This window comes from Apodemus sylvaticus, chromosome 13 (genome assembly GCF_947179515.1).
Source record: "Apodemus sylvaticus chromosome 13, mApoSyl1.1, whole genome shotgun sequence".
Classification (NCBI taxonomy): domain Eukaryota; kingdom Metazoa; phylum Chordata; class Mammalia; order Rodentia; family Muridae; genus Apodemus; species Apodemus sylvaticus.
This window is the reverse complement of record NC_067484.1, coordinates 85,313,833-85,330,996: the sequence shown is the minus strand read 5'-3', so window position 1 is coordinate 85,330,996 and position 17,164 is coordinate 85,313,833. Positions and strand designations below refer to the sequence as shown.

The following is a 17,164-nucleotide window of genomic DNA, read 5'->3' as shown; positions in this document are numbered from 1 at the left end:
AACTCCTGAGTGCAACACCTTCTGCAAGCTGGAGCTGAGACTTCACTGCCCTCAACATGAGCTGCTTCCAATACAAATAAAGGGGCCAGCATGTGCCTGGGGGAACCTCTCACAGGGAGAATGCAATTCAAGGGAGGCCTGGAGTCTGCCTTCCCTGGGAAGACTGTCCTGTGAAGCCTGCAAGCAAGGACAAGGGACAAGGTTCTCAGAAGACACATGATGTGCTTTATATGTCAGTACAGCCAAGAACAGGTTAAAACCAAATAAAATCTCAGATAACGGATGAAAACTATCAGAAAGGAGATGCTATAAGTGAGAATAAAAAACAAGAAATAAAACCTACATTTAGTTACTATCATTCAAAATATATTAATGTGTAGAAAAAACAACATATCTATGCCTAGTGCCATAGATCTTAACAAATATATAATATGCTAAAGCTTAGACATACAAGAAAGATAAAAGACTTACTGCTCAGAGGAGAAGCTAATATCTCCTAGCTTTGTTGCATAAATATGTCTAATTTAATCTCCCAGAAAATAGAAGAAATGTGTAATTAAGAGCAATTAATTAACTCACTAGGAAAAAACAGCAAGTGAGTGGTACTGGTGGAACCAGGTGCAAATGTCACGTCACCCTGCTGTCACCCTGCTGTCATCCTGGAATAGCATACTTCAGACAAGGATCTGTCTGACAACTGTCAACAAACTGGAATGCACAGTTTGGGGTAGGCTTTGAAAATGTGAATGCACTGTGACTGCTACACAGCAAGACCTGATAAAAATGATCAGTGAAAGCATTGGGGATCTTCAGGAAAAGATGGCAGAGCCCGTGCATTTTATCCTACCAGGTTCCAGGACACCAAATAAAAATAGCATGCAGAGTAAGAATGAAAAAAAAAAAAATCCCACTTCTCAAGGAATTTTAAAATGGTAGTTAATTCTCTAGCCAAATGCACATACAACACAAAGACTGTCTCATAAATCTAATTAAGCCTACATTCCAGCTAGGAAAAAAGTATATCCAACTCTTTCTGTTTTAAGTCAAATTCTTGTCTCTTTACATTTTTATTTATATGTGTGTGAGTCTGCATAGGTGTGCATGCAGTGGATCCATACGTCATTGCTTACAGAGGCCAATAGAGGGCGTAAGTACAGCTACAGGAATTCGTGGATCTCCTGGTGTGCTGTGTAGATGCACCCATCCAAACTCCTGTCTTCCTGGTTTCCAAGCAAGCTTTCTTAACTGCCCAGCCACCTTTCCAGCCCATTCTAGCCTTTCGATGTCATCTATAAGTCCTTGAAACCAGCCAGGTGTGGTGGCTCACACCTACAATCTCAGCACTAGGGAGGTAAAAGCAGGCAATTCCTACAAGTTCAAGACCAGCCTGGTGTTTCATGCCAGCCAAAACTACATGGTAAGACCTCATCTATGTTCCACTATGTTCATAGCAGCCCTATTTATAATAGCCAGAAGATGGAAAGAACCCAGATGTCCCTCAATGGAGGAATGGATACAGAAAATGTGGTATATTTATGCAATGGAATATTACTCAGCTATTTATTAAAAACAGTGAGTTCATGAAATTCTTAGGCAAATGGGTGGAACTAGAAAATATCATCCTAAGTGAGGTAAGCCAATCACAAAAGAACAAACATGGTATGCACTCACTGATAAGTGGATATTAGCCCAAAAGCTCAGAATACCCAAGACACAATTCACAGATCAGATAATGCCCAAGAAGAAGGAAGGAGAGGCCCCTGGTCCTGGAAAGGCTTGATCCAGCAGTGTAGGGGATTACCAGGACAGGGAAATTGGAAGGGATTGATTGGAGAACAGAGGGAGGGCTTATGGGACTTTCAGGGAGGGGGGATCCAGGAAAAGGGAAATCATTTGAAATGTATATAAAGAATATACCTAATAATTAAAAAAAAAAAGTTCAAACCCAAGGATCCTGAACTCTAATTTAAAAAAAAAAAAATTAGACACGCACAGAAACCTCATAATGTTTTAAGTGAATTTTGTAAGTTGGGCCGCATTTGTAGCCATCTGCAGCCACATGTAAGCAGTGAGTACACCTCGTAGCTCTACTAAACTCAGCCATATGCAACCCACGAACATACCTGGGAGAGCTACTCAGTTTGCAGTTGTATTTCAGAACCGATGCCATCTGATTGCCAATATGCCCCCAAACCAGTACACTAAAACCTTTGTGAGGCTTCATGCTAATTGTCAACTTGACAGGTTTCAAAATCACCCAGTTGCAAAAGCCACCATAACTATGAGGTTCTCCATTCCACAGACTGGAGTCCAGGACTGAATATAAAGGAGAAAGACAGCTGAGCACAAGTATTCATCTCTCTGCTTCCTGGTTGTGGATGGGAGATGTTTGTGAGTACACTGTAGCTGCTGTCTTCACACACACACTGGAAGACAGCATCAGATCCTATTACAGATGGTTGTGAGCCACTGTGCGGGTGCTGGGATTTGAACTCAGGACCTCTGGAAGAGTAGTCGGTGCTCTTAACCACTGAGCCATCTCTCCAGCCCCTTTGGGTGAGATGTAACAAGCCACATCAAGTGCCTGCTGCCATGACTTCCTCCCTGTATTAGCCAGTGTCCCCTCAACTGTAACCTGAATTAAACCTTTCACTCCCTCAGCTGCTTCTTGCCAGGCAATAAGAAAAAGCAATATGAAAAAGTAACCAACATACTCCTAAACCCAAGATGACAATATCAGGAATAGGAGCTTCAAGGAATGATTAAGACAGTGCAGTGCAGAGCCTCCATTGGGATTGTTACTTTAATAAAGACAGGTCCAAAGAAGCTCATCGCCTCTTCCACCATGAAACCAGGTGTTATCTATGAAACAGGAAATAAGCTTTCAACACACAGAATCTGCCAGTGTTGTGGTCCTGGGCCTCTAAGCTGTCAGATATAAGCAGCAAATCCCTGCTATGAATAAGAAAACTAGCTTTTGATGTTTTGTTTTTAGCAATGTGAATGAACTGAGACAAGAATACAGTGTTCTCCAAAAGTGATATAATTCCCCACAATATATGAAGCAACTATAAAACTACCTGATAATGGAAACCTGGTTCCACACCATTGATTAGCATGGGAGGGAAGGTAGAAGGTCAAGCTCCTCAGAGATGCCATTTGTGCTTCTTGCTAAGTAAGTTGTGCATGTTTATAAATTAGGAGTAATGATGTCATCAACGAGATAGAATAAAGGGGAAAGGAAGCAACCCTTGCATATAAAAATAAATGTTAATGGCTAATACTCCTCACTTTAATGAAAGACATTAAATTATATTAGAAAAATGTCCTCACACTATCTAGATGACACGGTGGGTAAAGATACTAATTCACCAAGCCTGGGGACCTACATTCAACCCAACAGGGACCGCACAATAGAGAAAGAAAAACAGAATCAACTCTCACAAGTTATTCTGTGTCCCACATGTACACTGAAGCACACAAGAATGCTAACACACAAACACACACACACACACTAAATAAATAAAAATAAGCAAACAATATTTTAAATAAAAAATGTGGTTGTTATTTACATAACAATGGTTGTTTTAGTGGTTTAATGGTTGTTTTACCATCCATTATTCACTCTGTGTGTAACCATACAGGGGGAGGCACACATTTCCATGGTGTGTTTGAGGAGATCAGAAGGCAACTTTACTTGCTCTGATAAATGCCATGACCAACAGAAACTTGTGGAAGAGCGATTTTACTTAGGCTTACAGTTACAGAGGGAGACCTCCCTCTGGAGACAGGCATGTCAGTAGACAGCCAGAGCAAGGATCTGAGTGACTGCGTCCTTAAGCCCAGGGTGAAGCACACACAGCAAACTGGAAGGAGACTAAGGCTATGGACTCTCAAAGCCCACCCCAGTGACATCATTCCTCCAGCAAAACTGTACCGCCTCCCCAAACAGTGTCATCAGCTAAGGACAAACGATCAGATGCCTGATCCTATGGGGGGCATTCTCATTCAGCACACCACATGATGAAACTCAACTTGCCAGGCTTGGAGGCAGGCACATTTACCCACAAAGCTGTGTCACTGACCCAGGAGTCAACAGGTCTTAACTCCAGCCAGCAAACCCAGAATTATCTGCAGAGCATGTAGCAGAGCATTTCTTTGTCTCACCCCAGATTCTAACTCAGTAGACCAGAGGCTGAGAAATTTGCAAGTTTTCCATATTACCCAAGAAATACAATTCAAAAGTCACACCTATTTTTTTCTTATTCCTGGATTTCTTCCCCAAACAGAGTTGCCCAAATCCTACATTGGAGCTGTCCAGCTACAGAGATAATATATCAACAGTGAACAACATATCCAGTAAAGCTTTGCCAAAGGAAAGGCACAACAGGTGGCCTTGAGCAAGCCAGAGTGACATCTAAGTGATTATAACACATGTGCCTCTGTTAATATCAGGAATTCAGAGGTATTTGCAAGAGAAGTGTGTAGTGGCTATATAAGTGGTAGACTTCAATCAACACAGAACCAGAAGCCAAGCTATTCTGTCCATGTGTTTGGGACACATCCTACACACAAAGAAAGCCAGCATTGTACCTCAGTTAGGAGGCATGCGTGATTTTAGGGTGCAAACTAGCATCATCCTTATGGTATTAACAACTCTTTAGGAAATTAACATTTACCCTGATGATTTCTAACACTTACTAAATAACCTGGTGGCTGGCCCTTCGTGGCCATATATAAATTAGCTTTAATGAGGGCACACGATGTTTATCTTCAGCGCTGTAGGTGACCCATCAGACATGATGTCACAACAGCTATATTGGGTCAACACGAAGAAAAGGATGTTTACATTTGCCCATCTCCCAGACTCAGGCTAACAATGACCTCTTTTTCGGCCAGTTCTAACACTACTGTATTATATTTGACAAACTAAATCCAAGACTATAATAAATATTTCTAAATTTCTTTTCCTCAAACATCAGCTTTCAAAATAAAAGCTGTCTATAGATGGCTAAGTACCACTTTCTGGGACTCTTATACTATCATAATATGAGGGAAAACATTCACTTAACATTCTTCACATAGTCTCTGCCCTGTGTATGTCATCAGTCCCTTTTTCCCCCAGTGTCTTAGTCAGGGTTTCTATTCCTGCACAAACATCACCACCAAGAAGCAAGTTGGGGAGGAAAAGGTTTATTCAGATTACACTTCCACATTGCTGTTTATCACCAAAGGATGTCAGGACTAGAGCTCAAGCAGGTCAGGAAGCAGGAGCTGATGCAGAGGCCATGGAGGGATGTCACTTACTGGCTTGCTTCCCCTGGCTTGCTCAGCCTGCTCTCTTATAGAACCCAAGACCACCAGCCCAGGGATGGCACCACCCACAAGGGGCCCTCCCCCCTTGATCACTAATTTAGAAAATGCCCCACAGCTGGATCTCATGGAGGCACTTCCCCAACTGAAACTCCTTTCTCTGTGATAACTCCAGCCTGTGTCAAGTTGGCACACAAAACCAGTCAATACACCCAAAGAGAACTTGTTCTTGGGACAATCACAATGGAAAGTGTATCATTACTTCACAAAACCCGAGTGTGAGCAGTTCTCACTGTATTTCATATGGACGTGACAGACAAGTGTCCTGTTGTTGTACACAACAAGAGGGTAATGCAAGGACACTGATAAACTATCTATCACATCCTCAAAATTCAAGAGGCATTTCTTTTCTGAGACAATACGACTGACTAGCTCGATGGCAGATATACATGTAGTAGAGGACTCACTAAAATAACATTCTGCTCATAAGAACAACTACTAAACTCAACAGGTTAGAAGTTCTGACGTAGAGAGAGGTCATTTTTAAGCAGTAGCATCCAGCCACCAATTATTTTTACCCTCACACATGCAGCATGATGAAATGAATTTACAAATGAAATGCATTTACAAATAGTATTTACAAATCTTTACTGGCTCTGAAGCAGGGGGTGGAATCATTGCCTATCTTTGGCAGGTCTGAGCTATCACTGAAACAAAGGTCACAGGGGAGGAAGAGAAGAGAAATTGGATTATAAGACGTCTGCTTAACTTCAAGCACTGACATTTCATGGTCTGCTCCTACAGTGCCCAAAGTCCTCAGGAGAAAGAGATTAGCTGATCTTGACCTGCAGTGAGAGCCATGGCCACACATCTTTCAAGACCCCTGTCACCGGGGATCTGGCCTCGAAAAGTGTTCCTGTGGTTCTGAAGGGATCTGGTTAGTCTCTCAAAGAGCGTGTCATTACAAAATGAGCAAACATGAACTCTAACTAGTATTTGCTTTGTGTTTTTCTATATGACACACACCCCCAGGATGGCATTAGCCAGAGACCCTCCTCATCAGAAGCCACACCAATGAGCCCTTCCATTCTTGTACTTTTCAGCTTCCAAAACTAAATAATAATAATTAATAATAATAATAATAAATCTCTTTCCTTTTACAGTACCTAGTCTTTGTTATTTTGTCATAGCAACAACAATAACAAAAGATTAATATACTAGACTTTTGAAAACACTCAAGAATTACAAATGTAGAAACACAACAAAGTGATCTTGTACTTAACTTCTGTTGCTTGGTTTTTAAAGCCATTCTATGAATTGCATTTGTGAAGATAGAAAGCCTTACCTGTCTTTCAGAAAAAGAAAATGTGTAAAATACGTCCATCCATCACACATGTAAACAATAACAAAAATAAAATAAATAATGGTTTTCCCCCTTTGAAAAGCAATGTGACACAAAGTTGCTGGCTACTTTAATTCTATCAGAACAGTACAATTACCCTAATTCAATATTGCCTGAATAAAAAATAAAACTGCCACATTAGCTGGATAATCCATGGAAATTTGGACAACACACGTGAGTGAGGAGGCACAGCAGTTTAGTGCACCTTGGGGTCTTTTTGAAGAAATCACACATAGAAAATCGTCACTGCAGTTCCTGGCTGCTAGCCTCTTTCTGTTCCCTTAGGTCTGTTTGCTTGTGTTGGTTTTGGGTTGGGTTTGGGGGGAGGGGAAGGGTTATTGTGTTCATTTGTATGTTTGCTTGATGCTCTGGCTGACCCATGGGGCATAGCCATGAGTTCACCTCAAAAATTCTTCTTGCACCTCACATTCTGTAGCGGCATCGGCAGGCAACAGAACCACTGTGATTTCTCATGCCAATCATGTCTTACACAGACAAGACGTTCAGCAGGTAAAGGTGCTTGTCACCAAGCCTGATAACCTAGATGTGAAAACGAGAATCCTAGGACAGACATGGTAGAATGGCAGACCTGATTCCCTCAGACTGCCTTCTGAGCTCCACGTGTGCGCCAAGACACATGCATACAATTAATTTATATAAAAAATAATTTAAAGAAAAAAATCTCCTTATTTATTTTTATTTGCTGTCCCCAGAGCACAATAGTTGAATACTGAAATTTCTAAATATGCTCCAACAACCTCTGATATTCCTTTTATGAAAAGACTAAAAGAAGTTTTATATATGAAGTCTACAAGTCCATTAATTTGAGAAACTTTAATTCTCCTATGCTTCTAGGATTCAAATTTTAAGCAACTTTGCATCTTAAATTTCTGCAATACATCTGCACATGTGCTGACAAAATGTCTGTAAGGTTAGAAACACACTGGATAGATAGCCAAGAGACATTCAATGTGCAACACACACTAACACAAATTCTCGCTCTCTTGCTTACTCCATAGTAACTTTGTGAATGAATAGCTTTTAAAGGGCCACAATGAAGTTAGAGCCCCTGAAAAGGTTGACATCGTGGGTTGGAAAGAATTGGTTCCACTGTTGGCCACATCATGTGGACTTCCCCGACCCCAAGAATCAAGGGGTATTTTCTGTGTCCCAATCGTCCACAGTTCATTGCCTTCAATGTCTAACGGGCCACATGTGCTCTTAGTGAAAATTGGGCACAGCTCTAGTCTAGATATAGAGGAAAAACAGCTTGTATGATAGATACAGGGATCATATTTTCCAAGCTTATCTGTACATACTCATATAACACACACACACACATACACACACACACACACACACAATCATGAAAATGAAAGTTCATTTCCACATAAAACAATGATAAAAGAATCTCTTTATATGGTTACTTGGGTACACACCATTCTTCTGTGTTTTGGTTTAAGGACCTATATAGCATACTTAACCATGGGTTAGTAAATCTCTGGCAAATGCTATTTGCACTGCCGTTCTAGATAATCTACACCAAACACCAGGCCAACTCAAATGCCCTGCTCTGCTATTAAACACCCTGAAATAAACTCTAGCTGATCTCAAGCTAGCTTTTGTTCTTTCAACTGTGTGAGACAGTGCACTTGGTACTTAGGTTAGAAGTCCATTTTTTAGGGATAGCACCTACCTTCAAATAACTTGGGACTGTCTGAAGAACCATTTTAAAACTGATAATAAGGATGCTTTATTTGTTCACTTTACATAACTTTAAATTAGGCAGATACTCTAAAAATTAAAGTTTCACTTTGATAGGTATCTTCAAATACTGTTTCTTTTGTAACAATTTATTTTTCGCCACTATGTGAACAAAATTCCCTTCTGTCTTTCTTGAGCATTGCAAACATATAATTAATTTCTCTTCATTTGGGCACACACTGGCCTTCTAATTGCCTGTGCTCTGCCCTATGCTTCCAAAAATGCTAAGCCAAGTTTCTCAAGAGACCAAGCACTTTCGGAAATGCTCCATTAGAGTAGTCTGCCTAGTCTCTGCATTACAGTGACAAGGGACAGAAGGTACAATTTTCCTTTGAAATTTTCCAGTCAGGGTGGATTAGCAATTAGAGGACATTTAGTTACATTTTCCTTTTATGTTTTCTGGTGTGGCTGTCAGACTGCATTTTTCCCCAATTGGAGACTCTACACTCCATTCAAGGTGTGCCTTCACAAAGAGGAAGAAAGAAATTAGAAGACAAAAGCGACCATCATGGTTATCTGGATACTATTTTGGCTTGTGTTTGCTCCTAAGTAATCTAAATTTCTGTGTTCAGCTTCTTAATAAATGTGTATGAAAATTTAAAACACACTCCTCATTTGTGTTATTTACTCTACTTAATTACTTGACTTGAAATTGTCACCAATTTCTCATACAAATTCCATGAGCAGTAAGAAAACGCAGTCCCATTGTATCATAGAGGTTTGTTTTGGGAAAGGAGCATGCTGGTACTGGTTAACTCAGTCTCTCTTCAACTTAAATGCCTATTCCAGGACATATTTAAAATTGAGATTGTGTTTCAACCACAGAACTTCTTAAATGGAAAGCAGAAATTACCAAAATGAAGAGATTTTTCAGCACTCATTTTTCCTCTCATTGTCAGGCCTGGTGGCTTCTCCTTTGCTAAAGATTCCAGTACTTGAAGCTGGTTGTTTAGTGGGTGTGTTTGTGTGTGTGTGTGTGCATGTGGGGTGTCTGAATGTGTGTTTGTGTGTCTGTGTGTGTTTGTATGAGTGCAAATGTATGTGTTTCTTGTGAGAGAGAGACTCTGTGTGTGTGTATGTGTGTGTGTGTGTGTGTGTGTGTGTGTGTGTGTGTGTGTTGGTCTATATAATTTTGCTTTTACAATGTTGGCAGTCAGAAGGAGCCTTCTAATTTTATTCTCCATGATGATAGGCCCTAGCGTTTTAATTATTTTTCATGTCATGAGTAATTTATTATTCATTGGGTATCTTCCCTGTAAATCTGGCCCTCACTCTGTAAGATTTTTCTTTGGTGTCCAACAAAGGGTTTCATTGCAATAAGAATCAAGGTGTGTCTAAGTTCTTACCCAGAGCCCAAACAATGCCAGCCTTCCAGACCAGCCCAGGAGTTTGGGGTGGAGAAACAGAGTCATTATAGAATATCTTCATCCCTGTGCCCAGGGAGCATCACAGTTAGCATCCATGCCCTCCTGACAGGACATCTCTGGCACATCCTGCTACAAAGACTAATCTGGGATCTGGAAGACCGGGACTAGAACTGACTCTCTCTGGGGTTCAAGGCCAAGAGAGACTCAAGGCAATGGACTGGCTTCTCTTCAGAAATATTTGCCTTCTGATCTTATTTATGGTAAGTGGAAAATTAAGGTCTGGCAAGAAAAGGTCCAGCTTTTGTCTTTTCTGTCCACCTTCAGCTTTCTACATGGACTTGCTTATTTTTAATCTGCTTTCTACAAAGATCTAGCTAAGAGCTCCATCTCTGTAGGTTCTCAAAACCTCTCTGTGGCATGAGGGACTAGGTGGGATGAAGAAAGAGAGAGAGAGAGTGGATCTGAATTAGGTTGACCTCAGCATGACATCAAATCAGTTAACCCTAGGAAATTTCTAGACTCCACAATTATTAACATAAAAAAATTCTAATTCGTTTGTTTTTCACTTCTTTTTTTTTTATTTATACTTAAACTAGAGAGATTGTTACACAAATTCCAAGGGCTTGAAATTTGAAGGGAGCAAAAGCTGATCAGTCCAATGCTGATAAACAGTTACTTCCCTGTGCGTTTCTGAAGAAGAGGACTGTCAAGTGTGTCAAAATTATGTTGCAACTCTTATGAAATATTTAAGTCACATTTTAAAAAAACATCCCTACAGGCCAGGAAGGAGACATTTAAATGATCTGTTTATTTAAAGTAAACACTTGTGTCTTGAATACAGAATTACTTCTGTCCCACTCTGCAGTGGCCCGGGTGTGGATTGCTTCCTGCCATGTAAACACAGCCAGTGTCTCATATTCTTGAAAGAAGGAAGACAACTACTTCTAATCCTATGTCTGTAGGGGAAGCCAAGATCAGGATGGACAAAGAATCAGACCATTTCCAATTAGAAAATTTTGCCTGAAGAACAATTAAAACGATTTAGACTGGGTCAAATTTAAGTCAACTTATGATCAAATGACAGAGCAAATAAGTCGAAGTGCATCTTACAAGTAAGATAAAGAGAAGGGGAGGAAGGCATTTCTTTCTCAAAGAAAATCAAATACCTGGTTGTCTATCAGTGTCTGAGAAATGTTCACATGTGTGCACTGACAAAAACTTGCAAAATGACACTCTTTCTAACTCAGGCAAGGGGCATTATCCTGGTTCATCAGAACATTATTCTTAACAGTTCTATCAGTCAGGCACAGGAGCCAGGCATGGCAGACAGGCAGGGCTGGGAGGATGGAAACACAGCATTGGCCAGCTGGCACAGTAAGTTCATTCCAGAGCTTACATTGTAAGGGACTGCAAATGTGATACAGGTACCAGCACTGCCCAAGGGCTCACAGGCCAAGCTTGAAATGGAACGTGGGAACAGTGGAAGAACACTCCATTCTCCGTTTAGGAGACAGATTATTAAAACATTTCTTTTTAAAAAAATTTTTTAGAAAATGCCAGGTATCAGTTCAGTGTCCTATTGCAATGGACAGTTTTATAAAAAAAAAAAAAGAATCATTTAAAAAAGGAGCTGGAAGAAAATTCCAGAAGCTACTGAGTACTTTATAGCTAGAGTCATCTGTCAGTACAGTCCTCTTGCTATGCTGTTGTGGGCTGTTTTCATGTTCTCACTGTGGTATACCTCTGGGGATAGGCATGGAAAACTACACCCCTCAAGATTTTAGACGCACTCAGTCTGGCTTATGGCTTTCTACACAGGTATGTTTAACAATAAACTTGTTTAATTGAAGAGTTCATTTCTTTGATCTGGAAAGAGTATCATAATTCAGGTTCTCAGAATCTCCCTCGGGTAGTGCTAGTTTATTTTCCCATGGTAATGTTAATGGTCACCAATTCTTGTTTTTCAGTTCTCACTGAAACTAAAATGCTGGTCTTAGACTTTGATGGTAACTGTGAGAGATATATATGCTCTTAAACATTTGCAACAGCTTCCTTAAGATACCAGTTGCTAGTGTCTGCAAATGGGGAGTAAAGATGTCTAGCATTTGTCAAGACCTAAATGACTGAGGAGAATCTATGTAATATTGTGTGAAAATGCATGTTCTTCCTACTTCAGTCTGCTGCTATTGAACTCCGTCCTTTTTCCCATTAACTAAATCAAAGCTGTCTAGGACATGACTTCAGCTTACTCTAATGGGGTGTGGCACCTTCCCAGGGTTACTGATTTTGTGTCAGCTAGTTCTCACCCACCAGAAGTACTTAGGACAAGGCTTTGAGAGACAACCAATTAAAAGTACTCAAACCTGGAAGTTTCAGTGGGGCGTTTCCTTCCATCACAAGGTGCCTTACTATCTCTCTCCTATGGATACTCATCATGTTCTTCTACCATAAACCAGATGAGGAACAATTGACATTCACTGAGACTCAGCTGTCCCAAGTTTGAGTCATGGTTCCCTTCAAAGAGGCTGTATAGCTTTGGGAAAGCAATCTGTTCTTCCAGGGATTTATTGTGCCTCATGGAAACTGTGCACTTAGACATGACGTCACTAAGTTGCTTCCACAATAGAAACTCTGGACTCCTCTAATTACTACCACTAAAATTTATCCAATAGAAGTTCATGCTTGGCTATGGAATTTGGTTTTCACAAATTTTCCTGGAGAATTGAAAGAAGAGGTGGGCAGTGCTGTAGGCTGTATACATTTTATTAGGCAGGAATCACCAGAGGCTGAACAGTTATTAGACAAATGAGACCTATATTTTATAGTTAATACGATTATAAAAAGCAGTCATTGATCAGATAAGAATTTTTACCGACACGTTGACCATGCATTCTACAAATGGCATGTAAACATTCCATTCAAACACCCTGGTTCTTGGAAAGTAAAATATGTAGATGATGAAGTAGATGATATTATCTTACCCTAAGTTGAAAATAGACATTAAAATTTAAAAGCATACTTAGAACTAACCTAGCCTCATTAACTTAGTCCTCACAGTAAACAACACTATTTTGGTACATAGAACCCAACTGGTCTTTTAAAACTTGGCAAACAAACTATCAGAAATTTAATGATAGGTGAAAAAAACACATTGTCTGATATTCCCTTTATGCTAAAGCCCAGGAAGTGTTAAATGATTGGCTTCTGGCTGACTATTACAGAAGCTATGGTGTCCTCATCACATGGTAGACTATTGAAACTAAATCTGGATTATTTTGATAGTAGTGGTTGTAGTGCTGATGGTATAAGGGGATAAAGACTTATATATAGTACATTTATTTTATAAGACAACTGGGCAATTTTATATCTTCACCTTCAAACTGTTGCATATTTTACGGCAGGAATTTTACATAAGAATAATTTTATATCCTAACAAATAACTAGTATTGCAATCATACTATAATCACTAACTTTAGCACATCTTTTTCCAATAATCTTTACCTAGAGAGAGAGTTGCAAGATAAAAATTCTGTCCTAATCCTTTGGACACAGTGGCCAGCCAGCCCATCTGAATCAGTGAATTCTTGAAAGACTCAGAAAACAGCAAGCGCAGAGCCAGGGGGAGCACATGTGAGAAACAAAACCCAGAGTTGACCTCTGACCTCTGGCCTCCAAACATATGAATACACTATGTGTATGTGCACACACATGAACACACATCACAGATAGACAGATATAAATACACAATACAGATAGACAGAGATACACACACACTAGTTCTAAAAATACTATATGACTTTTTAGACTAAAATACTTTTTTGTTTGTTGTTTGTTGGTGGTTTTGGTAGTGGTAATTTTTTTGTTGTTCTTTATTGTTTGTGTTGGTGGTGGAGGTTGGTTGGTTGGTTGGTTGGTTGGTTGGTTGGTTTGCTTGCTTGCTTGCTTGCTTGCTTGCTTGCTTGCTTGCTTGGTTTGATTGGTTGGTTGGTTGGTTGGTTGGTTGGTTGGTTGGTTGGTTGGTGGGGTGGTTTGGTTTTGGTTTTTCTAGATAAGGTTTCTTTGCGTAGCCTTGGCTATCCTGGAACTAGCTTTGTAGATCACGCTGGCCTCAAATTCACAGAGCTCCACCTGCCTCTACCTTCTGAGTGCAGGGATTAAAGTCTTGTACCACAATTGCCTGCCTTCTATATTTACAAGATACTTGTCTTCCTTTAAGAACATCCTGCATCCTAAATACCTAGTTTTATGGTTTCTTCCTAAAGCCTAAGAGCCAGGGAAAAGTTCCTTGAGATGCAATTGAACCATTGACTGGGCTGTGGCCATGTTTTCTCCCCACTCCCAATGCTGCTGCAGCTGGAATTCCCCACTGACGTAGACAAGCTATGATGATAGGCTGTGAGACAGGAGTGACCAGCATAAAGCTCTGCAACATTACTTGCATGAGAAATGTTTGCCCTTCCTTTCTACACAGAAAATTACATGGCTTACAAGCGAAAAGGCCAGTACTTGATAGACCTTCAATTACAAACAAAAGTAGTATAATTAGGCTTGAACTTGGCATCTCTACCATGAGCCTGGGGAGGTGGTAACTGCTTTACTCAAAAAATTTTATGAGCATTATTTGAGGAAGAACTGCTCATTAATAAGTCAGTCCTGGATGACTTCAAAATTGACTTCAAAAAGGCAAGTCATAGAGAGGGTGGGAAAAGCCTTATTCAGTTATTACTATTCAGCTATTACTCTAAATATAAATATAAGATATAGAATATAAGGGACTAATGTATATTAATATTGCAATGAATCTAGAACATATTGCTGATATAAAATCACCAGGTAGTATGGGGAAAGAAAATATTGAAAGAAAACATATGACCCAGAAAAAATTCTGATATTTGCTAAAAACTAGATAGGAATGGAATATTGTATATCTTGATCTTCCTTTGAAATTTAACATCAGAACTTGCCATGCATGCAAAGGACATTGCCTGTCATTTATTTTGTCAATGAAATTCATTGAGTGAATGACTAGATTAAGTTTCTACCATCGATCCTAGTCCATTCCATTAGCATATTTCCCATACACCCACTGATAGGCAGCTATTATACAGATTTCACAATGAACTTGAATGTCTTAAACTGGGATGAGAAGGAATTGGGTCTGTAGGGTGTGGTCTACCATGGTCACCTTACATTGGTCATCTTGGCATTCTGTCACCTTACAGCAACAAGTATCTTACAGTTATTTCAGACTATCTTGAAATAGCATTATTTCAAGATAGTCTGAAGAGTAAATGCATTGCATCTAAAGAAAGAGAGATGAAGGGAGAGGGAGATAGAGAGGGAGAGAGAGGAGGAGAGGGAGAGGGACAGGGAGAAGTTGAGAGAGAGAGAGAGAGAGAGAGAGAGAGAGAGAGAGAGAGAGAGAGAGAGGTAGGTTCAGGAGAGAACTAAGCCAGCACTTATTCATACTCTCTGGGACTGAATCCAGTTCTTCAAGACCAAAACTCTTTCAGTTGCATTAAAATCTATTCTGCCCACACTTGGGGGATAATTCCAACCCTGGGCACGTTCCTCTTGTGGTGTCTGATACACTCCAGTATCTGTTCTTGTCTTTGTTGCCCCCTTTGGCCTTACTTTTCACGGCGTTCTCACAAAACAGTACAGATTTATGGGAGACGGCATTTCATTGCCTAAAATGTCTCCTTCCATAAATACAGTGAGCTCTAAAACCAGGGTACCAGGAGAGGAAGGGTAGATGAAAAGCAGCCTCACCTGAGGCCCGCAGAAACCAACCCAGTTAGGAAGCAACATCCCTCTTAAGTCATTTTGTTCCTTCAACAGCAGGTGCCTCTAATTCCCTTCTCGAGTGTTCTACCCTCCTGACAACTGGTTCAGCCAGTCCCCTTGTACGTGGGAGTCTTTAGGTAGGCTTTCCAGCCAAGCCACATCAGAGGAGAATGCCTGGCCCACATGTGTTCTGAAAAGGTGACTTTCCCAGGCAAGGGATCTCTCCAGCCGTCCAGGATCCCATAGCTATAGCTCACAGCTTGGCGTCCACGCGGCTCTGCCACTTGGTACAGCTCGGTGAGCACCTTCCTCTACCCATTCCCAGATGTTTTCCAGCATGGTGAGGTGACAGGGCTTAGGCCTACAGCCCCACATGCTGAGCTCTTTCAGGGAGGCCTGAGCCTTAAGGGATTGGGATTCAGAGGGAGGGATTGGCCACTGTGGCTATCATCAATAAAGCTAACTGGACATAGATCCCAAGAGTACCACAGAGACCTCCATCAGAAACAACATGAATGGTATCAGATAAGACACCTACCCAGAGATCTAGCATTGAGGATATCCTGGCTTTATAAAGGCCAGAGGAAGAGGAGGGATGGGAAGGTTATATACAAGGATAGTGGGGCTGCCCAGGAGGCTGGCGATTCATCAGTTGAACTGGGCTCTGTGAAAAGGACGAGAGGCACTTATCTTCTTGAAGTAAATTCCACATCTGGCTAATGTGGCAAAGTTCAGTTCTTTTGATTAGCCAGTACTGTTGTGTACAGAGGAACACCACACCCGCACTCACCAATGCAGAGGGCCTCTTTCCTTCTCCCCTCCTCTCCACAGGTGTGCCTAGCATCTGCTGTACCTCTGCTTTCCTCATCTTGACTCCATCTAGATGAAGATCTATTTTGTTCTGAAACAAGAAGAGCTAGGCGACTGTCTAAGGTCACCTACTAGCACAAGAAAATATTCTGTCCGTCTGTCTCTAACTCGGGAATTCATCTCTGACTACAGTGCTTTATACCAGGTCAGATTACAATTTAAGATGTGACAGCCACTATGGGCTATCAGTTCTTCACCTTTAAATCTATACTGACTTAAGAGACTTGACAGTGGCTTGGTTGCAATCATAGGAACAGTCAGCAAGGTATTTTGATGAGGTGCACACTTGTACCAAATGGTCCAAGTGCAAAAATACTTTTAAAGAAATGTCTTCTAGATCGCCAGCTTTCACGCACATGCGCATACACACAGGCATTAGGCAGACACATGTGCACATGCACCTCTCCTCAAGTCAGCGTACTCCTCTTTCTAAAAAAGTCACACCACTCACCCTTAGCGAACAGAAGGACGCACAGCAGGGCATTGTGAAATTATCTGAGGAAACAGACTGGGAGATAGTGCCAGGCATGGTGGTGGTACTGACTCACAACACTCAGAAGCTCTTGGAGAACCCTTCACAAGTGAAGTGCTTTTGAACAGTCCAACAAAATTAAGTAGCCTGTAAGACTCATCAGTCAATGGGCCAGACCCCTGGAGCTCC

The 17,164-nt window shown here is 40.8% G+C and overlaps 1 protein-coding gene across 1 annotated transcript in view; it reads left to right on the top strand.

Annotated features, from left to right (window-relative positions):
- Positions 1 to 11,601: 11,601 nt before the first annotated feature.
- The window catches only part of Dsg4 (desmoglein 4), a 34,405-nt gene continuing 28,842 nt past the window's right edge, over positions 11,602 to 17,164 (top strand). Inside the window, exon 1 of the mRNA XM_052155314.1 lies at positions 11,602 to 11,664. Within this exon, the coding sequence (XP_052011274.1) occupies positions 11,602 to 11,664 (63 nt within the window). The remainder of the gene's footprint in view (positions 11,665 to 17,164) is intronic.